This window comes from Aulonocara sp. 'chitande type north' Nkhata Bay, linkage group LG16, assembly GCF_057382095.1.
Source record: "Aulonocara sp. 'chitande type north' Nkhata Bay isolate Kocher_YH1m ecotype deep benthic linkage group LG16, A_spYH_male_GT1.1, whole genome shotgun sequence".
NCBI classification, from domain to species: Eukaryota; Metazoa; Chordata; class Actinopteri; order Cichliformes; family Cichlidae; genus Aulonocara; species Aulonocara sp. 'chitande type north' Nkhata Bay.
Window position 1 is genome coordinate 29,663,087 of NC_141359.1, and position 25,853 is coordinate 29,688,939.

At 36.8% G+C, this 25,853-nt stretch overlaps 1 protein-coding gene across 1 annotated transcript; it reads right to left on the reverse strand.

The window, feature by feature from the left end:
• Positions 1-18,477: 18,477 nt before the first annotated feature.
• stx19 (syntaxin 19) lies at positions 18,478-25,414 on the reverse strand. Its single transcript, XM_086266530.1, has 6 exons — positions 25,240-25,414; positions 23,041-23,190; positions 22,079-22,375; positions 21,723-21,959; positions 20,450-20,662; positions 18,478-19,596 (listed from the first exon to the last, which is right to left on the reverse strand). The coding sequence occupies exons 3-6, from the start codon at positions 22,298-22,300 to the stop codon at positions 19,360-19,362; spliced, it is 909 nt and encodes a 302-aa protein (XP_086122656.1). The 5' UTR covers positions 22,301-22,375; positions 23,041-23,190; positions 25,240-25,414; the 3' UTR covers positions 18,478-19,359.
• Positions 25,415-25,853: the final 439 nt, after the last annotated feature.

Here is a 25,853-nt window from a genome sequence, read left to right on the forward strand (position 1 = left end):
AATACCGCCTCTCAATGGACTGCGTACTATAGCTCTCTCGCTGTCTGTATAACAGAAAAGAAACTAATTTGCAGGACTCACATATGTGTTAGACAACAAATGTACCAGAATACCCAGGAAATTGTGAGATTACCTGAAGGCCTTCAGGGGGTGAATTGAGGTGGGTTTACACCTTCTGGTGTGGTATTAGTACTTGCGGTGGTGTGAAAGTTCAAATAAGCGGTTTGCTGTAGTGTTAGAGGCATGCAATCTACAGACACACATGGGCTGTGAATGAAATGTGAAGGATGCCAGCACTTCAAGCTTTAATAATTCTATTTTATTTTAAAAACATAAAAAATATTTTCAAGTCAAAGCCAGTTAATAACAGAAATCATTCTCTTGGCTAAAGAAGAACTGCATGAGTGCAGTTTTAACTTTGATTTTGATCTGATATCCAATGATCCATAAATGTAATATTCCAGTCCAATAATGTATTATTATTGGATATAATAAATATACTTTGATTGGGTATTTGAGTATAGTGTATTTTATACTAGTGTCAAATCTGTTTTAATCCACAACTGAAAAGAATAGTCTGTTACTAAATACTGTTGTTGATAAAACTATAAACTATTAAGTGTTTTTATATAGTAGTTATTGGTAAAAAAAACAAAAAACAAAAAAAAAACACTGTTACTGATTTTTTTTTAAATCAAATTAAATGGAAAATCATGGTTCAATAACTCATTTTAAACTTTTTATTCAAGAATGAACTTACACCACAAAATCAAACTTAAAAATCTTTTATATACAAGCATGTAAAGTATCTTAAATGAATAAATTCATATCAAATGCACGCATTCATATAAATTAATATAAAATGATTCAATTCATAACACTTTTAAAAATAAATTTTACAACCAATAAAACATTTTAACTGATTTATATGAACAGCAACACAGTCTGAATCTCCATATATTCAAAAAGTTCAAAGCTGTTGTAAGCACACACATACACACAAAACCAAAATCTACCTTCATTCACGTTTTCCTACACCACCTGTCACATCACTTGTAACTTGTTTTCCAGCCTCCACGTCTCGAATATTTGTAACAAAGAGAAAGTTTTAAGGAATATGTGGAGTGAAGGCACAGCAAGCCACAGAGCAGAAGGACAGATACAGAGACAAGCAGGGCATGGTAATGACTATATCCATCACTGTGACACACACCAGCACTCTTCATGGATCAGAGGCCTTAAGTGCTGCGCTATGGTGGGTTTAACAATAATACACAAACCAATACCAACCAGGGAGCTGATTTATTATGGAGCTGATCTGCCCCCCTGCTTGTAAGAACATAACCTTGAATGTGTTTACAGTGTGTGTGTGTGTGTGTGTGTGTGTGTGTTTGAGCTTCTTTGAATAAAAGTAGTAATGAAATGTAATGGCACTTCCTCACACAGTGACGATTCAGACAAATGAGACTATGCTTGGCAAACAGCTCAAAGTCATATTTAATGACTGCAAATGTTTTTATTTTTGTTTGTTTCTGTTTGGGGCTTTTTTCAGTTTCTCACGTGTGCCCACATCTCTTTTTGAAAAAAACACAAAAAGAAAAGGGAATTTCCAAGATGCAGCATTTTTGTATGCCATTTAAATGTTCCATAATAAAAAGATCAAGGAAACCAGTGCCACCATATCAAAGGTTTTCTGTGTCATAACCCAGTCATATAATGTTTTCCCAGCTGCTCTGCCACAAAAAGCATCATTATCTGTGAGAAGTTAATTATTTCCGTGGGAAAAATGTGCAATTGGGGTTTTGAAAAGAATTTACTGTAGTTACACTGATCCAAAAGGAACTTAAGATCTCTTTGGACAACAAACTGACTCATTAAAACTTTTAAAAATTAAAATAGCTCTGCATGTTTCTCATCTGTTGTATTATTGTAAAATATATTATTGAGTATTTCACAGATTTTATTTCTTAGCAATTCACTTTTATAATTCCAATTTTTCACTGTAGACTATACATTGCATTAAAGTGTTTATTTGCTTTCTTTTTTGTGCATTCTGGAGTTCAAGTAAAATTTAAACTGCGAACAATTATTTCAAATATAGTTCTAATCCAGACGGCTCATGGTATTTAAGTTTGCGGCTTGCATATTTTCATGAAGGAAATCACAATTCATTTTTTTTAACTACACTAATTGTGATTTGTTTTACTTTTGATTAAAAAAATCCAAAATATTTATAGCAAACTGCCAGAAATGCTAGTGCCCTAAACCATCAATAAAAAAACAAGAATCTATCTCTTTAACAACTTAGTTAAGTTCAGATTAGTTTGTTTATTTGCAGCAATAAAAAGTAAAGAAATAAAATAAAAGCAACTTACCAATAAGTACAAATGAGGAAAAACAGTAACAATCCAACCAGCATAATTTACTATTTAGAAATAGCTTCATAAAAGAAATTTTACAAGCTCAAAGTCTAAATCCTACAGGTGTCCAGTGTTCATTGAGCAAAAAAATCAGCCTGCTCACTCATATTGTAGATCCCGGCGGATACACAATACAGTACAGTACCTGCACCCTTCTGTGAATTTATGTGAAAGGTTTGGCCCAGAAGGAACCATTCCATTATTATTATTCCATTATTTCTCATTTTATTTTCATTGATCCTCTACTAATCTGTTTTGAGCATGAGCTGTCTAGCTTCTTCTCTCTTTTCATTTCTGTTTGTCACTCGCTCTCTGTCAAAATGTGCCACAGTCTCCAGTTTTTCCTTACGTGACTGGAGCTCATATCAGGGAGAATAATTTATGGTCACCATGAATAAGAGATGCTGTGGAGTTTCCAATGATTCGGGTCTGATATGGAAACAGTCTGAAATATTTGGACAGAGGAGGATTGAGTGATCACTGTTCACCAGCCTGTTGTTAGCAAACACATGTCAGGGAAACCAGCTGTCAGGAAAACCCATGAGGCAGGAAGAGAGGAGAGGACAGAAAGCGCATGAAAAGAACAGAACAAAACTGTAATATTAAAAATTTGAAAGAACGAGGGGTGGTGTCTGATGTTAACTTCTCTGTTTAAAACTTTCTTATTTTTTCTCTTTGATCACATTCTACGTTAAGTCAAGTCAAGTCAAGCTCGGGTCAGAGGCATGCACATGTCTCTTTCAAAAGCTTGCAATTGAACAGATAATAAAGGCATTAATGTCACAGTGTCAAAACCACATCTGCAATTAGAAGTCTGTACACTGAGGTTAGAGAAAGACTGTGATCCTACACGGTTTAAAGAGACCCGTATCAATTATTTAGAAAGGGGATCCACATTCCATATCTAATTTAGCAACTTTGTACCAAATTAAGAATATACAAAAGCCATTAGAAAATACTGTTGAAGTCAAAATCTAGGTCAAAATAAGTACAAACAGCAGCAGTTATGATAAATGTCCAATTTGAGTATTTGAGCAGGAATCCCACAGTGAGGGGCACCGTTGGACTCCTGACAAGATGGATTAGACCACTACCTAGTTCTTGATGTCAACTGTGAAGAAAAGCAACATTGACTCCAAAATCCCTTAAAACTATTATCTGAAGAATGTTGCAGCATTAGAAAACCATCTGTCCAAAAGTCAAAATGTCCAAAGAGTATTTATGAGTGCTGTCCAGACAGGAAATTTTAGAAGCATGACTGTTGCAGCTGTGTCATTTTCATGTCTTGCGTTGATATCTCCATACATTTTCTTGCATGGAATGGAATCCATAGGTATTGGTTTCATCCAGAATCAGTGGAACCTGTGAGTAGGGACTTGGAGGAGTCTGAGCCAAAGAAACTGGAAAGGGAGGAAAATAAGTACATTTGGAATGACAGACTACTCCCAGATCAACTATAACTTACTTCATGAGAAAATACAAGATATTTAACAATATATTTGATTGTCAATGCAACCACTGTGGCAGTGGCACTTTATGTAGTCGATAAAATATGTATGGTGGTGGTGGTGTGTGTGTGTGTATGTAATATACAACCATATTTTTACATGGTTGTATATTTTCACCATGTAAAAATATACAACATTTAAGTGAAAAAACATACCAGACACAAATTATTCCTCAAAACAATAAAGTATTTTTAGCTTGTCAAAGTGAGTAGGATCCTTATGTTTCATGGAGGACAAGAAGAGTCATATGCATTGACATAACTTAAATAATTAATGGTGCAATACAATATGCAATTGTAAATTGGTAAATTTGTGAATTTCTTCTTTGACCCCTTCATGCATGAATTAAGACAACCTCAATCAGGATTTTTTCGTAAGTACTTTTATTCATCTTTAGGCATGAAAAAAAGATTTTTGAACTTCATTTTTTAAACATGTACTTTTCAAAGAGTTTTTTTTACATTTCCACTTAGGTGGACAACATCAGTGTCCAATGTAGAGATTTGTGTGCAAGTATACCATCAACACTGACACAAATACAAGAAAACAGCATTTGAATAGCTGACCACTGTAGTGACCACTATGTGTAATAGGTTATTTAGTAAGTAATTTATTATCTAATAATTTGACTACAAAACACTTTGTATAAATCGATGTTTCAAAATGAATTATTAATCTATCAATGAAAAATTAGATTTTACAAAAAGAATTCAACTATCAATAAAAACCTCATTTCAAAGACAGATTTTCAAAATCTTTTTAAAATACAATTTCAAATAGAGAAATAAGTAAATGGATTCAAAAATCAAAGATTTATTTCTGACATTTAAAATGGTGATTCCACTTCTCATTTGAAAATCCATTTCCTCACTACATTTCTTTTTCCTGTTAGCTCACGGATTAGCTATTATATTAGCAAATGGATAAACTTTGGAATCAACTATTAGATTAGCTAGCTCATTTCCAAACTCTCCAAGCAATGCAAATTAGCCACGCAGTGTGATGTAAGGAGCTCTCTGATTGGTTAGACCTTGGATTTTTCTACAGTGCTGTTTGTGCTGATAGCTTTGCACTGCTAAGAAGTGTCTGTGCTTGTGAAAGGTCATTCAGCCTCGGTATTTGCACTGTGCCCATCACGGATGTATGAAGAATGAAGGGGCTCTGCAGTGAAATGCTGAGCTGAACCTCAGAGCGTGCCAAGTCCTAACATGGCTAATGCTAGGATCACCGCATGTAGCTATTTTTTTAAGATCATCTTAGTTTATGAAAATATTACATCCCAACTGTACAAGCTAGCTACTGTTGTTTTGTAAGCTAATGTGCGCTTAACAAATGAAGCTTGAAGCAGCTGAAACTGTAAGAACCAGCACTCAGCCCTGTTACATTTATACACAGTGTTAGAGCAATGGCCGCAGCCTACAACTTGTGATTAAAATGATGTCTGTAAACACATCACTCCAGATGTTACCACATTACTTTCTGATACTTAAAGTCAAAAGAACTCATACAGGGTTACTAAAACAATAGCTGTTAGTTCTCTCATTCCTTATATTGCTGCGAGCCCTGCTAAGACTGGAGATCGCATTATTGAGTTAATTTATTTTAATACGCGAGTATTCACATTTCTGGCCTCTTAAAAATCTGATTGTTCTGATATCTGAATCTAATAAATGACTGGATTTAAAGCAGGAACTGTGCATCTTGCCATCAAAATTTGGTAAAGTAGCATGACTACTGTAAAGTTCTATAGGATCCTGTTATTCCAGTCATCCACCTATCAGTATTTTTTGAATAAATGGATATCACTGATAAATCAGTGGTGAAATTGAAGTGTTTTTAACTAACTGTTTCTTATTTTTGTAGAATTCATCAGCAGTTGTGGAGAGATGTATGTGAATATCTTCTGTTCCACTTTTCTTAACCTGGAGGCTGAGGATGGCTTAATCCTGACAAGGACACAAACCTCAGTGCTTATTATAGATGTTACATCCTCTGTGCAGCAATTCCAGAGAGAGAGAGAGAGAGAGAGAGAGAGAGAGAGCAATGACTGATTAATCTGCCTATTTCTGGCAGATTTGGCAACTTGTAATAAGAAAGTTTGCATGCTTTGAAAATGCCATGTACGATTTATCTGATTTAGGCTTTTCTGCACCTTCATTTTGCTTTTTAAGTGTTTTAAAATTTAATAAAATATGGCAGCTTTGTGTTGTGCTGCAAGATAAACCCATTGTCCTCCTGTCACACCTTTTTAAAAACACTTTCTGTTCAAAGGTGATTCTTACTTTTTATACTTACAATGTCCAACTAATAGGAGAAATTGAAAATGCAAACAACAAATGAGTTTGGGTGTTAGGAGGGTGATCTCTAATTGGTAATGGAACTAACACTCATGGTTATATATAATTCCGCTTAAGCTGGATAATTGTGTTCTGCTGAATGTGTAACTAAACAAGTTCCATATTCTCTCTTTCTCTTTTCAAGTGTAGTATGACTGTAGTGATCAGTTGCAAAGAAAAAAAAAACTTTATTTATGTGAATAACTTTACTCTTCTCAAATATAATTCATAAAACAGGCATGCAGGATGTAGAGTCAATCATCACTGAGGCAGTCTGTCCTGCAGTAAGTTTGCTGTTTTTCCTGTGTGGGTGTCAGATGCCACGAAACTGACTCAGAGCCGTAACATCCTCCATGACACTGGTATGGAGCAGATGTGGGTGTGTCCTCATCTCGCAGAGGATTCCCAAGTTGTTGTCAACAAACCAACCCATACCGACACACACACACATATCATTTGGAAATGTAAATGTCAACCAAAATAGTGATTTAATAGGTTTATGACCTCTGTGAAAATTATTTTCACATCATTTAGTTTATGTATCACCCACATATCACAAAGTGTGCTTGTTTTTAAAATGTCCAATTCAATTCAAGTCAGTTTTATTTAAAAAGCACCAACTCATGACAACAATTGTCTCAAGGCACTTTATATTGTAATAATAATAATAATGGATTGCATTTATATAGCGCTTTTCCAGACCCTCAAAGCACTTTACAATTCCACTATTCATTCACTGTCACATTCGCACACTGGTAGAAGCAGCTACAGTTGTAGCCACAGCTGCCCTGGGGCAGACTGACAGAAGCGAGGCTGCCATATCGCGCCATCGGCCCCTCTGGCCATCACCAGTAGGCGGTAAGTGAAGTGTCTTGCCCAAGGACACAACGACCGAGACTGCCCGAGCCGGGGCTCGAACCGGCAACCTTCTGATTACAAGACAAACTGCCAACGGTTGAGCCGCAATCGCCCGTAAGGTAAAGACCCTACTATAATACAAATACTAGTACAAAAAATACTAATCTGCATTTTGGATCAACTGAAAGCTTTTTTTGAAGAGTTTTTAGGACATCCTGATAATAACGAATTACAGTTGTTTGGCCTAGAAGTTATCAATGCATAGTTTTTCAGCATCACTGTGAAACAGGATGTTTCTAATTTTGGAGATATTTCACAAATGGAAGAAAGCAGTCCTACATATTTGTTTGATATACCCATTAAGTGACATATCCTGGTCAAAAAGGACTCCAAGATTCCTGACAGTGTTAATGGAGGCTAGCATAATCCCATCCATATTTTGCATATGGCTAGAAACCACATTTTTAGTGCCAAATACAATAACCTCAGTTTCATCTGAATTTAGAAGCAGGAAATTTGAGTCTTTAAGACATTCCTGCATGTCTTCCTTTAAGACATTCCTGCTACTAATTGGTGTGGCTTCATGGATAGATAAAATTGGGTGTCATCTGCATAGCACTTAAAATGTATTGTATACCTTCTAATGATACTTGCGTAAAGGAAGCATGTATAATGTAAACAGAATTGGTCCTAACACGGAACCCTGTGGAACTCCATAATTAACCTTAGTGTGTGACGACAAAAATAAGATGATGTAATTTTATGTGGAAGATTAATTAAAACACTCAAGTTAGTTGTTAGTACATCTCAACAACCGTTCTTCATTTGCTCTATTATCAACATCTTTTCACTTCTCTATTTATTTTCTTTCCCTCTCGACACGTTCACTAGATTAGAAGTCTCAAGCCCTCAAACAATCCTCACCAGTGCCTACCATTTATTGCTTTTCCTAGACCTGCTCTGTTCACCGAACGCAGCAGTCTGGTAATAGCTCTTCTGTCATCTGGCGGAATCCTTCCCCTTTCCAGTGCCATGCTTCCAGACTGAATAGCAATTTAAATGCAGTTCACTTTACATTTATTTGAAATCTCATTAACTGGATATAAAGACCCAAAGAAATGGGTTGTAAATAGAATATCTTGGCTACGTGGATGAGGGAAAATTTATTCATTATTAGTCTTTTTTTTCCACTTCCATTCCCAGCACAGAGTTTAGTGAATGTCTGTAAAGTGTCAGCAGTCGTTTTCAGGGTGAAGCCCAGTAACTCCTCTAAATACACTCCATTTAAACTGACACAAGAGGCTGTTCACAGACAGTGAAAAATGGAATGCCTTATGAAAAGTGAAAGTAAATGACATTGCTTCTTCACCAACGTCCGTTTTGACAAGCATGGAGGCGAAATAGTTTAGGCATGAATTCAAATAAATTGAGGAAATTAAAGGGATATGATATCAAAGTCTATAGAGATAAATTCATTCGGCATAAAATGCAATAGTACTGTGCAATGTAACAGATCACAGTACTGTACTGTGGTGTTTACTTTGCAGTGGTAAGTGATTCTGATTCACAAAATGCTTGAACAAAAACTTGATGACTTGGTTCAGATTTTTAGTTAAACGGTGGTCACAGATTTAAACCATGTGGATTGATGAGGTTAGATTTAATTGAAAAATAAAGAATAGCATGAAAAACTATCATAATCTACTTGTACTACAAAAGAAACATTTGCTGTAATTAGAAAATAGCTATAAAGCACATAGTCCTTTACTCTTACTGTCTTACGCTCTCTGGAGCATCTTTATCTTAACAGGAAGCGGTGATAAATAAATAATTGGCAGAATTTAAGGAGATTATGCATCCAAATTCTGATGTTTCAGAGAGAAGCTGTCCTCACTGCTGTAAATCATCTCACGCATAGGACTGTGTCTTAATGTGTGTGTTTATGTCTTCGTCACTGAGCTGTGATGTATATGGTTTGGCTTCACAAATGTAGACATTTGACTCACTCCCATTTACTACAGCGCTTGCCAGTGCTGTCGGATAGAGGGCAAAGGGCTGTGTGGGCCTAATGAGAGTCTGGCCAAGAGTCAGGAGCTTTATGAAGTCCCGGAGGTGAGTTCTGAACTGAGGTGAAACCACTGTAATCCATAACCCAGAGAACCCTTATGAGCGTTGGCTGCTCGACTTTCTTCCTGGAGCTGTAGTACTTATTTCACTGAAATACCCAAAAAATGAGATATTATAATCGTAGCAATCAATTTTTGCTTGGAGATTTTAAGCTGTTGCAAATGCATCTCTCTTAATTTAAGGTGCACATTTCAGATATATTTAAACTTCATTATCTTGTGGTGAGCATTGAAAAGACTTTCCTACTCACACTGCCGTGCACACTATCACAAGCCTAAAAATTAATTAATTTAAAAAAAAACTAAACTAAACTTCACATTCCCCAGTGTCAGGAAGACATCAATAATTAGTTAATAATTAGAGTTTGAAAAATCTGAACCAAATTTTAGTGGTAAAAAGTCAGTGTCAGCTTATTTTATATTTATTTTGCCTCGTCTGAGTGCAAAACCACTGCTTTCAAGACTATTTCAAGACTATGTAAACTGTTCATTTATATGCTTATGCTTATCAGTTATGCTATAACAGTTATGCCAGATGCTGCAGAAGCAGATATTGTCTGTTCCCAGTTCAAGAGAAGAAATCTCTGAAATCCCAAACTTTAGTTCCTGTGCTTTATCAGTCTTCCTTTTTTGGAGGAAATGTGTTTTGCATTTTTATCTAAGTGAGCAAAAAGATTTTTTTAACAGTCTAAATAGCTTTCATTTATCTTGAGTAATCAACTTAATGATGGTAGAGCTGAAACTTATCTTAAAATTCTACTGTAAGTTTAAACCATCTAAATGTTACAATGAAATTTGTTATTTTTCTTAAAAACGTGTATATTTGGCATTGTTTGCAGTCTTTATATACACACATGGTCACAGTTTACAGTTTATCTCAATGTCAGCAGTGCACTTCGGTCTATCTTTGAGATTAGACTCAACTTTCCACTTTTGATTATGATAGCAGAAATTGTGCTGAATGCACTTACTGCTTCTGCAGTAGACCACACAACTATTTCCCCCACACTGTTATCCAATAGAGTAAATAACATTATGAAGCTCAGGGAGAAATCTAATCACTTTCTGCAGAGTTTGATGACAAGGTAGAATAAAGCATGGAGTCAAGATCGTATTACTTATTACATAGAATGGAGTGGACCACGACAGCATCATGTTAATAGGTCTTAATAGCTTGTCTGCATTTTTTTTTTACAAGGTCAGACAAATGTCCTGTGTATTTAGCCCCTGAACCGATAGCACATTTTCACTCGCAATCATTTTGACTAATAAGAGGCAGTGCTGCAAAAGATAACGCTACTTTCAAAAAATGAAGGCTAACAGCACTAAAAAGACAGCTATACAACATATTGCGAGTGATGTGTCTCGGCCTGTGAATACGTTGCACGTACATGTCTAACACTGTGTGTGTGTGTGTTTGCCCAGGGGACTAAATGTATTTGCCCTCCTATTACAGAGAGGATTTACCATCAGGGAGGCTCGCAGTTCTCTTGGAGCCCACAGAGGAGTGAAACAAGGCAAAGTCCTTAGAGACATGTTTTATTCACCCACGTCTCAGTTCATTTTCACCTCTCCTCCATCCTCATGTATGTGTCAGCTGTGGCCTGACTGCCCCTGCCTCTGTTCACCTTTCATTGTTGAGGCCATGAATCAATATTCAACAGCACAGAATAAAAAGCGATGCTATAAAGGTTTTATCTAAATGCAGGTTTTATCTTGTTTAAGACCAGTAACAGATAATTTTTCACGACTGCAGTGCGCACCAAAAGAGAATTGTTTTATTACTTGTTGGGAAGTCACAGACACCAAAGCATTTGAAGTATGGTAATTCTTGGATCTCGGCTCCCTCTGCTGGTCAATTCCCATTTCATGAAGGGCCTTACAAGAAAGCTCATTCAATAATTCAGTCACTAGTCAACTGTTATCCAGAATGTTTCCACTGAACATAAGACTGGAATACAAACTTCTGACCCAAGTCATCAAGTGACAAGCAATTAAAAATAAGCCATAAGTACTACATACCCATTAGAGTCTGAACTGGGAAATTTATCATATTTGCTAAATGTAAACATTTAATACCAAGGTGGATAGCTGTATACAAGTCTGTTCTGTTGTTTGTTTAAGTTTAAGACAGCAGATATGACTAAAAGGCATATGGTTTTTATGACTTAGTCTGTTTTAAGCCTGTGAAGGCCTTTGAATTATTATATATGATACTAAGGTATACAACTAAAGACCTGAAAAATTAAGACGTGTCAAAGTTTCAATAGCTACATAGAAGCAACCACATGCTTGTATTGTATTAAATGTATTTAAGAGTTGTACAGAGTTGTGAAAAAAATAGCTTAGGACCATTTAAACGTTTTACATGTTTTTGGATAAGTTTGTCATGTTGTGATTTTTGTGTTATTGTCCACAGATATGTGTAGGTTTGTAAATGCTGTTTACACAGTTCTTGTGCTATGTGTTGATTGCATGTTTAAATACAGAAGGAATTTGAATATCTTACTTTTTATGTATTTGTATCTCAAAAATGAAGTTATGTGAATTTAAATTCTGTTTTTTTTTTAATGTTATAATTATTAAAAAAATGTAATAACAGCTGTTTTAGTAATACTTTTATTGCCTGAATCTTGCTAGATCCGCTCATAAATGATGACTGTGTAGGTTTAAATTTTTTCATTAAAAGTGCATCGCAGATTGACAGTTTACTATATTCACTTGAATTGAATGACGGTGTGACATCAGGTTCTTTTCAAACTTGCAGCTGTGGCTTGGAACATGCGTCACCCCTGCTGAAAGCTTTCTCGCGTCTTCCCATATCACACACATCTGTCAATATCATAACGCCATATGTCAAGAGGAATAGGAAAATTCTGGAGGAAAAATCTTGATTGAACCCAAGCCAAAGGAATCTGAGTGTAGCGTGCTGAGTATCTCTGGAGGAGCAGAAAATACACAAAGATCAAACCAAGCATAAACATTCATACAACGACCATTTCAAACATTATTACTCTTATTGGGGAGCTGATACAATGCCAGGATCCCAGTGTGGATTTACAGTTACAGTTTACTTTCTCCCATCACTGCAAAGAACAGTGGCCATAAAAGCGATACCATGTGACACGTACTATACTTGCTTCCCTTTGTTTTACACAAGTTTCACATGTGGCGATCCACACACCTGTCAAGAAGATGAAAATATCTTTTAAGCCACTGCAGCAGATACACACAGATGTGAGCATCACCATTTGTTGTATCTGCATAGGATCGTCACAGATGGCTCACAGAAGGAAATCAAGTTCTGACCTTCTCAAAGCTCTTATTACTGAAGCTCATATATCACTGTGAGAAAAGATTTAAGTTGGGACATTTATCTTATGTTTGGTAATATATATAAGAGTAAACTTTTGACATTAGCTGGCTTATAAATCTCGGGCTACCATAGCTTACCTTTGCATCTTAAGAAATTATTATAAGAGATTAGAATAAGTACGCACAAAGAAGAGCACAAACAACTTTTGAGAGGTGTAAAAGTGACAAAAATTATGCGAAGTTACAAAGTACATAGAGGCTAATGTCTTATTGGCCTTCCAACATTCTCACTCTCAATTATATCTAATATTTACCAGAGCAATAGATTTAAGAAATAATGTTTTTTCTACTCAAAAGTCTTTAATGTGCAATGACAAATTATGACATTGCATGAGCAGATGGCTCACGTTATCCATTATATTATGGACTTGCTTATACTCTTTAGGAATGATAGCACAGTATGAAAGGAAAGTGTCTGAATACCTATTCATGCAGCCACTGACTCTGAAGGAATAGATATTATGTCAGTCAATATAAGGTCAATGTAAAATATCTAACATAAACAAAATGCATCTAGAAAGAACAGCCCTTTGATTTTACTTAAACAAAAAAAAAACGTTTTATCATTATCATGGACAGAAGGTTTGATCTTCTATACATTGTTACACAGCAAAATCTCCAGTGTTAAATTAACACTGGAGATTTTGCTGTGTATACATTCTCTCTAGATCTTGTTGAAAAATAACTGATCTCAATCCTGTAAAGTACTGTTCTTATATTATCTAACTACTATCTGTATTAACAAAACCATTGCTTGGATTTTATAACTTTGTACCTCACTACTATCATAACCAGAGATGGGCAGTAACGCGTTACTTGTAACGCGTTACTGTAATCTGATTACTTTTTTCAAGTAACGAGTAAAGTAAGGGATTACTATTGCAAAAACGGTAATTAGATTACCGTTACTTTCCCGTAGGAAAGCTGCATTACTGCGTTACTAAAACTGTGATTATTTGCGAGACAGTGACAGTGACGTAAGCGAGTGCGCCGTTAGTGACAACAGCTGTGTGCAGATCAACAATGGATCACATATCGATTGTGGGAGAGAGTATGAGCGTGCAGCGTTTAAAGCGTGGAAGTACTGACCTTACTTTGAGTTTGATTCCATAAAAAGTGACAAAAACATTAGCGTCCATCGTGCGTGTGAAGAAAACTTCTTTTTACAGCGAAAAAAACCCCTAAACTTCCAAGCAAGCACCAAGTGCGCAACGACGTAATGGGAAATTCACAGAGAAACTCGCGGATTCTTCAACTGACCGCGGCACACCTGCACCAGGGTAAACCTCCGCCTACTGCAGTCCTGCTTTACAGGTGAAAATAGTGTTTTACTTGCATATATTTGAAAGACTGAGTGTAAACACAAAAAATATTTTATTTTATGCGCTGGAATGTGTAGAAAATAGGTTTAAATGTTAAACTAATTTATTCAAGTCAGAGAATGTTGCATATAATGAAATTTTTGCTTGATGCATAAAGTTAAAATATTAAAACTGATAAAACAAGTTAAAAAAAGAGACTTTTCCATTTGATTACATTTTGTATGATGGATTATGCAGAAAAAGTAGAATTGGGCTGAAAGATCTATCGCTTTATCACCTCTTCAGGTTGTAAATCGTGTTTTTAAAAAGTAACTAAGTAACTAAGTAATTAATTACTTTTGAAAATAAGTAATCAGTAAAGTAATGGGATTACTTTTATGGGGAAGTAATCAGTAATTAGTTACTGATTACTTTTTCCAATTACTTGACCAACACTGATCATAACTACTCTGTCTGATACTTATTACAAATGGTTGTAATCTTTAAAGCACCAATGATTTTATTTTCCTTTGGTTCAGTTAGGATATTTTCAGGGTTTTTTTTTTTTTATATCATATTTGATGTGTATCAAAAGTTGATGGCCAGAACTAAAACTGAAATGTCACCTGAAAACCAGGAGCCCATCCTTAAAATTTAATTATATATTAAGATTATGTTCTTTCAAACAATTTCAGTTTCATTTTTTTAATGAAGACTGACCTACCCTAAAAATATCTCTGTGAGAACACTATGACATTTCCCTCAACTCTTGTTATAAATATGATTGAGGCAAACCATGTATAAAGACTATATTAGACTAAAGAAGACTGGAGCACCTCAGTGGCCAAACAAAGCATTGTTCATTTCCTGTTTCAAACCTAGGCTGGCAACAGCTTTGGACAGAGCTATGGACAGGGGCTCATTGTGTGTCTTTCCCACCCAATCAAAAGTTTAAAAAGGAGAGAGAAAACAGGAAAGGAAACACCATTACCATTTAACTGATTGGGTATGAACCATACACTCTGTTTCCAAAGTTGCTCACTGCTCACTACTTCCCATTACGGTCAAGTAACATAAGATCCCTGAAGCCGAACTCATCTGCCGCACAGAATTAAATCTGATGCCTCAGACTGCTCACACACTGCTTACGAAAAATCACACAATGAAATGCATGGAGAGAATTAGTGTTTAACTAGTGCATTTTTGGGGCATTGTGCAAAGTTGTACCTTGAGAAATGGGCTCTTTTCTCTGGGCTAAGGTAACACATACCTTCCGAGTTGCTCACCTATTATTTTTCCAAGTACATCGTGATAACTGGCTAAAAGCAGCCCTGTTTCAAACCAACAATAATGCTGACTTCATTTTCATCACACATAAAAGGTATAAAATATGGTCAAGAAATAGTGCAAATTTATCAGAAACTGGACATTGCCTTCTGATCAGAGAAACCAAACAGCACTGCTATGAAATTATTAACCATACTCATTTCCAAAGGAGGTGCCACTCTGACACTGCAGTTTCTTTGTGATTTATGTGTTTCTGAGGGCACTGATATCTCCGTGCTCAGATTTTGATGGGTGTGATAAAACCAGGCAGTAAAGTAATGTCAGCTCTCTATAACCACAGCTGGTGTTACTCACCGGAGGGCTGCTTTGATGTTCTACAGACATTTGGAGAAAGTCTTTGGGATCAATGTTGTGACTGACAGGGCAGACAGAAGAAATATGTACAGTACATAACCACAAACAGACGTCACTGCAACCCTGTCAGCAGTCATCTGCATTGTAAATTCCCATGAACACCATTCACATTATTGTTAAATCAGACGTGACTGATGGGCCGTTGGGCAATTGAGTAAAGTTATTCACAATGAATATGTGGTACTAAATTGAAGAAGAAGAAGAAGAAGAAGAAGAAGAAGAAGAAGAAGCAGAAGAAGAAGAAGAAGAATCCTTGTCCCACAAGGGGAAATTTGGGTGTAACAGCAGCAAGAAAGACACATATACAAACAAACAGTACATAAGACACAGAACAGAAACATACACAATTTTTATATATTTACATCAAAGACAAATAGGTAGCATGAATAGGTAGCATGCAAATGTACCACACTGAGAACTGCATGAGCATTAACCTCCTAAGACCCGAACTCTTCCGCAGCATGCATTTTTAATTTCTCTTTGATATTTGGGCATATTGAGGCCCGATGAATGTAAAAACAAAAAATTACCAGATTTTTTTTTACCCAATTTTTGTTTCTAAGAAAAATGAGAGCCACAAATGAGGATATTCGTTTAAAATTTTGATAGAACAGTGGTAGTATAATGTCCTCATAAGTGGATATCTGGCCCTTGTAGAGCAAAATTGAGTATTTGGGTCTAAATAAACAAAAATGTGATGTCCACATATGTGGACGCCAGGTCCTAGGAGGTTAAATGAGAAACCATAAGTATGACCTATCCTTCATCAGCATTTTCTGGTATTTGAAAATAACTAAAAAAAAAAAACCTTTAAGAGGTTAGGACCCCAAAAATGCTGCTTCATATGTTAGACTGTACTAGTGAAAAACGTGTCCTTCTTTGGACAAGTGGGTAGTAAGGACATTTTGCTTTTAGGTCCAGACTTCTCATAACAGCTGTATGAGCAGGCCTGGTGGAGCAGGTCCAAGCAAACCGACTGTCTAAGAAAATCTGATTTGGCTAAAAGGAACAAACTTTACATTGGCTCCAGGCTAGAGGGTTTCAGATGAAATATTGGATAAGGGCTTGAGTGTTGGGGGTAAACAAGATAAATCCACAGTGGAACTTCTCAACATCTGAACATATTTGCTGAATAGAGCCGCTCCCACAGAGTGAAACCTTTTGAATTTGAAGCAAGTTGTTGCTAGGAGGAAGAAAAAACAACAGACTTTTGGGTAAAACCTGGTGAGTCTGAATAGATGTCCATAGATTTATGAACTGATAACTGCTCTCAAGCAGTCTGCTGTTGTCATGGGCTACTAGAGTAATAGAGTAGTATAAGATACTGTACAAGTTTCACAATAGTAAAGTTTAAGTGTCACAATCACTGATGCTGTGTGAATACATTCATTTAACTTAGAGTCAAAAGGGGGTTATTCCATTTGTCATGGCAAATATCTCACAGATATTTTACATCTGCATTTTAATTGAACAGTTTTTACTTAGACCACAAAAACACAATTCTTCTGCAGTTTGGTTATAGAACCAATGCAAGAAAAAAAGGTGTTTTATTCCTAGGCTTTGCTGACAACTGTTTGTATTTATCATGGTTTGAGCTGAATCTTGATACTGCCTTGCAGTGTTCATCTAATCTGAGTAATATTTGTGTTACTAGTCCCACACCAATATTTATAAAATAAATCTCTGCACTTTTAGGAGAAAACTGTCTGCTGTTTATTTGCTGTTCCAGCACTTTCATAACTACACAGTCATGTCATATTAAGTAATAACTTTTTAAAAAACTGGTAATTATCTTAGTGAACACTGGATGGCATTGTTGCTGTTCAGTAACCCTGCAATTTGCAGCAGTGTCTCATTTTTTCTCACTATGTCAGTGTAAAAGGGTAAACTATGCACTGTCGTGTATTGTTATTTGATATACACGATTAAATTTAAGTATTTCATGCATTAATGTCTTGGTTTCAAGATGTCTTTTTAATATTGGAAAGGCTGATGTACAACACGCGAGATTAGATTAAGGAAAATACTTTTTCAGTCAGATAGAAGAAGCTATCAAACATGTCGCACCCTGTTCTCCTTCTAAATCTAAGGGAACAGTATAATACAAGTAAATTGTAAATTACACATCTTTTTACATTTGAATGTTGTAAAAAAAGATGTGTAATTTACTAAACAAATTTTAAAGGTCATTATTGTAACTTTTTAACATTTTCTTGATCAAATTTTATTCTTAATTTACAGCTAGAGTTAAAATTATAATATACTTGTAGTGTTTAACTATATGTATATTATTGTTAAACACTACATAAACACTATATAACTATATATATAATTAAATATATAGTTAAGCAGAAGACTATTTGACCAAGGCATGTCATCTTACCATGCGTTTGAAGTGAACTGCTATGTGTACACACAGTATTCCTATAGTAATGCGGGATTGTTATGTGGAAACTATCCTGGGATAGTAGACAAACCAGATTATCCAGGCTAGCTCTGACACACCTAGTTCACCTGTATGTTGTCCCGGATTCCCAAGAACACGGGTCAATGACTCACTGAGGAACATCACTGGCACTGTAGACAAAAAGAGGAGTTTCAGCTGTTCCAGTGAGGAAGGTCAGCAGTTAATTAATGAATTAATGCAGCACTTATTTTTGGCTTTGTCATGAGCAGGGATTGTTAGTTAATATTATACAGTTAACTTAAGTAAATGGGGGAGAGAAGATCATTACTTATCATCATGTGTGAGTCTGCTGGTTCTATTTTTCAGTCAACATATTCCCAGTAATACTTTGGTTCCTTTTCTGAAACCAGTTCCCTTTTGTGTAGTGTATTAGTCTGGTTAATAATGATGCATATTGGTGCAAAATATTCATCTGAACAATGAAACGGTTCCAAAAGAATTGATAACACTCAAAATGCAAAACATAAAGAATTTAATGAATTTCCTCAAATGTAATTTTCGCTCTTATTTTTACACAAATGGCTTCGATGATTTCCTGCAGTTTTGTGATTATGGCAGAAATATTTTGATCAAGCCTCATTATTCAAAGTTTTATTTGAATACGTCTATGTGAAAGTGCATAAATTAATTACTTTTTTCTTTCACTGAAAATGATCTTACTTTGAAATGCAAATGAGACTAATGACTAATTGTAAAACAACTTTTTTCCATCAGCATGTGGACCAAGACTGGAATGAATATCTAATGGCTCAATGCCACTCTTAAAGTAAATTTATGTTTGTGCTCAAAAGAAAAGACATTTTAAAGTGCAGATAATGTATTAAAAACAAGCCACAAGTCATTATCAAGAGTTTGTGTAGCAGGACAAAAGGAAAAAAAAAAAGAAAAACGGTGAGATATCAGTCTTGCTGATGTAGCAAAGTCAGTGGCCTCCCCTTGTTTGCGACCTCTGTCAGATGACAGTGAAGGTCTCCAGTATGCAACAGTGTTGGTGAGTAGCACTCACAGAACTGTCTCTTCTAATAGCAGCCACTTCACACCTTCTTGAATGAAATAGGTGCCTCCCATACCAATTCTGGCCCATTCCCCCTAATTGGTTTCTATGCTCTGTTGAATCTGTCTTCACTGTTGCTCTGTTCAACAGCCAAAAGTTCAGTACCTTTCCTGTCACTTTAGCGGTACTGAAAGCCAGTGTTACTTACTTCCAACAGGTAAAATGAAGTAAAATCAGTTTTCCAATAAGCTATGATTCTAATTATTCTATGTATTACAAGCAGCATCGCCATGGAGGGCAGCAGCAACAGCAAAGCTGTCGAATTGGGTTCCTCTTCTTATACCTGGCAGCTGCCTTAAACTTCTCATTAGATGCAACCACGTAATCCTGCGTCATCTCTACATTGGTCTGAATGTGTTCAATAAAGACCCCCTGTTCCTCCACCAGCATGAAAATGTCCATGAAGAGGTCCCGAAGCTCCTTCATATTGTTCTCCAGGCTCAACAACTCCTGTTGGTGGAGAAGGATAGTGGGATTAATACTGCAGGTAAGAGAGACATTAGTCAGATGATGGGAGAAAGGACCAGAAGATTTAAGACGCAATGAAGGAGCAGGCTGAGGAAGACCATGACCTGAGCATGGGAAAATGCTCAACATTCTCATGACTTTTATATACTTAGTGATTAATGTCCTGTTTCACTAACACATCTCTCTGTATTCAACACTGGCTGTAAAGGTGTTTGTTAGGACAGAGAGCACTACTTCTTTCTATTCTCAAGGAGTCAATTTTATTCACCTGGTGTCCCAGGTCTACACGAATCTCTGATAAATGTCTAGAATAACAACCAGTACAAACCTTTTCTGCTCCTTTACCCATTTGTGTCAGCTGATGTAGTGTATTTGTAAAACATGCTAAAAATGGCACTTTTTTATTACCTCCCTTAAAGAGGATATGTGTTTGTTTAGGTTTGACTGTTTGTTAGCAGGGCTAATCAAAAAGCGAATGAATTTGCATGAAAATTTTACCAGAGGTTGGGTTTGGGCCAGATTCAATGTTATTAGCTTCCACAGTTGATCCAGATCTATTTCCAAGAGCCTTTTAAAGGATTGTTTAGCATTGCTGAATATTGATATATTATCTCATATGCATTCTCAAACCGCTCTTGTTAATTTTTGTTATTAAAGATTCTCACATTCACAGCATGAACAGACTGGATATCTAACTTTAGCAAGGAGCAAATTTCTATCAAATAAAGAACACTGAATTAGTTTATTTGCCATGAATGGCTGGTTGTTTTAGGTGCCTTCAAGAATCTATTGTTACCTTTGTGTTGGTCCAGTGAGTTACTTGTGCTTCCCTTACCTTGTGTCGCTGTTCGATCTCAGATAATTGTGTCCGCGTGATTCTGACATCATTCAGCAGGTTCTCGTTGAACACCTCCCAATTTCCGGTGGCCACCATCTCATCCACCTCCTCCTCTGTTACAGGTTTTCCTGATACCTCCAGCTGCCGGATAATGAAGTGCTTACAGCGCTCTTGCTTGGTCAGCAGGCCTTCATTATACTCTCGCATTACCTGAAAATAATTACAGCCAAAAGAAATAAGAGGAAGACAGTGTATGAAGAATGAGAGACGTTTTAGTCCCATGTTTTTTATCATCAGTAGAAAACATAAACATGGTCTTCGGTGCAGTGACAGTTTTCACAGTGTTCACAGTTCATTTACTGCATTTCTTTTCACGTTATCAAATACAGATAAATGTATATATTTATTTATGTATGTATGTATGTATGTATTCATATATTTATATATATATATATATATATATATATATATATATATATCGAAGAATCCATAGGTCCCGCATCCTATTCATGTAGCCCCTTCCGCCGGGGTGCAAGATGCTAGCAGGCAAGGCATACATGGAACGCCATAACCAAGTGGCCGGCATAGTGTACAGGAACATCTGTGCCGAGTATAATCTGGAAGTCCCGAGGTCAAAATGGGAGATGCCCCCAAGGGTGGTGGAGAATGACCGAGCTAAGATCCTGTGGGACTTCCAGATACAGACGAACAAAATGGTGGTGGCTAACCAACCGGACATAGTGGTGGTAGACAAACAGAAGAAGACGGCCGTAGTGATCGATGTAGCGGTTCCGAATGACAGCAATATCAGGAAGAAGGAACACGAGAAGCTGGAGAAATACCAAGGGCTCAGAGAAGAGCTCGAGAGGATGTGGAGGGTGAAGGTAACGGTGGTCCCCGTGGTAATCGGAGCACTAGGTGCGGTGACTCCCAAGATAGGCGAGTGGCTCCAGCAGATCCCGGGAACAACATCGGAGATCTCTGTCCAGAAGAGCGCAGTCCTGGGAACAGCTAAGATACTGCGCAGGACCCTCAAGCTCCCAGGCCTCTGGTAGAGGACCCGAGCTTGAAGGATAAACCGCCCCCAGGGGCGTGCTGGGTGTTTTTTTTTATATATATATATATGTGTGTGTGTGTGTATGTGTGTGTGTGTTTGTGTGTGTGTGTGAAACTTTAACTCTTTTCAAACTAATCTACCAAAGAAAGAAAAAAAGAAAGAAAGAGTTAAATATCAAAAAGAAAAAAAAAATAGTAAGAATATACTCCAGACCTGCTGGAAGCGGCGGAGTAGTGCTGCATGTTGGGAGCTTTGTATTCTCGTTAAAGCAGCAGTAGGTCCCTGCTGCTCCATAGTTTTCTGGACCTGTTTCGAAAGGTTGTCTAAACGACGGTGGAGGCTTTCGGCCCTGAGCTTTATGTCTCGTGTTATGCTGCTCTCTTTTTTCATCACACTAAAACGACGCATGGTTGCCACCATGGTCTTTTGCTGTTGAGTGAACTTAAGGACCTGTTTGTAGGTAAGATTTGGAAACACACGTTAATAACATAGTAAGTATTATCCTGCAAATATCGTGTAATAAATAAATAAACAAATGCTAAATGCAAGTCTAGTTTAGTCATTTTTACCTCTGTTTCCAGCACTGCAATGTCATCTTGTATATGCTCAACCTCTGACAGAAAGTCCTGAATGACTGGCTCCTCCTCAAACACCACAGCTTGTGGCTTTATGACCCCAAACGCCACAGAGTCGTCATCATCATCCTCCACTGAGAAAGGATTGGTATTCTCAGTTGCAACCACAGATAACTCTTGAGCCTTCTGCTGCAACTCCACCAATCTGTCTCTCATTATGAAAAAGCACTCCTCTCACAGTTATAAGTTATTACAGTATGTAAAGATCTTGCCAGTGCTGATGAGAAAATCCTGAACAGAATAAATAAAAGAAAAATTATTCATTTTGACACACTGTAGTAAATAATAACAAAATATACAGTACAAAAGTATGAAATACTGACAGTAAAGCTAGAATGTGTCAATCAGTTTAAAAAAAGTGTCTATGACTATGCCCTTTTTTTCACCAAAAGCACGAAATAACATTTTGTAGTTCTAATATGGATATTTTTTAGAGTTCATGTCTGGATTGTTTCTAAATTTTAAGAATGACACTAAATCAAGAGGTTTGAGTATCAATTATTCTAAAGGAAAACAGCTGAGACAATAGGGTCATGGGCAATGAGCTCTTTTTACTTCTGTCAATACTAGATGATTTTAAAATATGAAATACAATAATATTTTTTATTTTTAAAAAATATTTTCTTTCTTAGTTGTACTATAAAAAAATCCATAACTGGTGCTCTGAACATTCAATGAGTATCCGCAGTGAAGAGCTAGACAGCACTAGGCCCTTATATGATCCAAGCCTACTGTCTGAAGACACTAAGACCACTTCATGAATACGTGGCAGCACAAATAAGGTTGCTGTAAGATGGCTGCGCTATCCCAGCTTTTGTTCTGTGTAAGCCTCAACTTAGCTCATCACTAAAAGTGAATATGGACATAGATTCAGGGGTGGATTGACCCTCACTCACCTCCCATATGATGACATCAAGCTGTATGCCGGGAGTGAACTAGCCAATTAGCTCGCAGGATCTACTGCAAGGGCATTGGGGCGTCATTCAGATTGGAAAAGTGTGAGGCTTCTCAAAATGCATGGAGTTCTGCACCCAATGCCTGAAGTTCTAAGTGCAATGGGAAGAGAGAAGGTAAGAATTAGTGAGGTTCAGAGCCACAATTCAAGAGGAAACACAAAGCATCCACAGTTAATTCAGGAAGATGGTCCACAAGATGAGCTACTCAGAGGATGGATATGGCAACGAGGAACAGGAGGAGGAACTATCATGAACAACCAAGCCCCTGCATACATCAACAGAGAAAGTGGCTGACATCAAGAAATCCTACTAGTGGCTAGAAAAGGCCAGCCTAAAGGACAACCAAGACACTCTAATCATGGCAGCACAAGAACAAGCCCTAAGCACCAGATCTATAGAGGCAGGAGTCTGCCACAGCTGACAGAACCCGAGTTGAAGACTATGCAACAGGATGTAAGACGCAAGTTGGGACAGTGTACACTGACAAGGACAATCAAGTGGTTGAGACAGTGTTTAGCAACATCTGTGCTACATATAGACTAGAAGTCCCCAACTCCCAATGGGACACAGCACCAAAGGTGGTTGAGAACAACAGGGCTAAGATCCTGTGGGACTTGAAGTTCCAGACAAACAGCTGCTGACCAACCAACTAGACGTAGTGGTGGTTTAATCGATGCATTATATATATATATATATATATATATATATATATATATATATATATATATATATATATATATATATATATATATTATGTAAGGCCTTAAGTTTTCATACAAAGGCTGTCACTAACCACCTAAATCCCTCCCTTAGAATACTTGTAGGTAAAGCTTGTAATCTTGCAGTTGACTCTGTATGTATGTAATGACTTTATTTGTTCTGATGAGTATAAATGATGAGTCATATTGGGATTCTGCTTAGTACAGAGCATTTTTAACTGTATATATAAAAAACAAGAAAGAAAAACAGGGAAAAAGTTTATCTGTGGAATCAGTCAAACAGACTTGAGCTCATTTTCCCATGGGAACTGACTTGTTTGTGTTTAACTCTACACACAACAAAAACAGAAGACGGAGAAGGTTGTCGCCAGGTTGTCGCATTCTAAATAATTCAGAGAACAGATAACGTCACTTGGATAAACATCTGATTATTTAGTTGGAAGTTTATTAAAACAATATCTCAAGAAACATTGTTAAAGAAAGCATTTAATTTGATGTTTTTTTGGTTTCCTGCATATTGATTGAAGTCATGAGATACTGACTTAGATTTTCTACATGCTTTTGACCAATGAAGTGCACTCAACTGCATATTTCTGTCATTAAAATGGTCATACCAACATTTTTAAAATGCTTTAGCCAACACAGGGATTTGAGTTTTAGAGGCAGTAAAATAATCTTTTGCAAGCACATGATTGTGTGGGGGGGGGAATGGAGCGTTTCAAATCACAGAGTATCCCACTTCTGGATAGATTTCAAACAGGAAAGATCCTATGTGTGTGTGAGTGTGCATTGTAACTTATATAAACTTCACAGGAGTTCAAAGAATGTACAAGTATAGTTTGAGGTGAACTCTTTCCCTCTCTCTTTTTCTTTCTTGCTCTCCCCACCTGCTCCGCATGGAAGAGCCGATTAAAAAAATTGCTCAAAGGATTTGAGAGCACATTCTCCTGTGTTTAGCCTAAAAACCTGGAACAGAATAGAGCTTAATTCAAGGAGTTCAGTCTCACTCTGTGAAAACATTTTTGGTCTGTGAAAGAAGCAAATATTTTCCTTCCACCCATCCATCTCCTCCCTTTCCTGTGTTTCTGATGACATTCTCCTATTTCAATGCAGGTAGAGAAGGAGGAGTTCTCAATTGTTGTAGCCTATTTTTCCTAGGTCAGACAATTGTATGTTGTAAGCTGGTCTTGAAAGAATTCATTTACAATGTAACAGATAAAGTAGTTGGTCCAACTTTTTCTCTTTCTTTAGCTGGAGTTGTGCTTGCTATTAATAAATAAAAACACTGAACATACACGGACATTCAGCTTCTTTTTCTCTTAGTCTCGTTTTCTTGCCCTTCAAATACAAATCATAGTATGTTTCTAGAAACAAAGTTCTGAGGCTATAACAATCGTTTGATCTGAAATATGTATTTTACCTTAATGTTGTTAGTTTTCCATCATAGGCTGCCTGGTAGGATTACCCTTCACACCAGGAATGTAGTCCAAGACAAACAGTCTTTGATGATATCAGATCACCTTTAGATCTCCTTACATTTACCGGATGGTCATCAGAACGACACTGCAACAGTTATGCCACTATCAAGACAGTTACACTCGCAAACCCTCACAGGAAAGTTTTGAGGAAGTGTGGTTGAGTTGGCTTCAAGGACCTCCCCTTCTTTAGAGAAAGACCTGGGTAAAGCCAATAGGAACGCAGACTGGAGGCTTATTTGCTTACATACAGAAACAAGTGAAGAGGGAGAGACAGGATGGTGAGTACAGAGAACACACAAACCCTACCCTCAGGCTTACTCCTGGGCAGGAAAATAGAGCAGAGCAAACAGAAGTGTATTGTGTACACTGCTAAAACCAAACAAAGGGGACTGTGGTTAGGGTGTCAGCTAGGGCGTTGAGCTTTTGATTTGCTAAGTTAATTTCTTTGTGAAGTGTCCAGATTCCTGGGGTAAGCCCTCATGGTCTTTGGGTATTAGTCCAACAAACCCAGCTGAGTACTTTTGACAGATTTCTACTGACAAGCTCCCTGAAACCT

Bases quoted from the DNA above. Each gene is read 5' to 3' on its own strand.
- stx19 (XM_086266530.1), bottom strand. From the start codon at position 22,300: ATGAGAGACAGATTGGTGGAGTTGCAGCAGAAGGCTCAAGAGTTATCT. The intron at 21,960-22,078 runs GTAAAAATGACT...ACCTACAAACAG, and splicing joins TTGCAGTGCTGGAAACAGAG to GTCCTTAAGTTCACTCAACA. The intron at 19,597-20,449 runs GTAAGGGAAGCA...CTCCACCAACAG, and splicing joins AGATCGAACAGCGACACAAG to GAGTTGTTGAGCCTGGAGAA.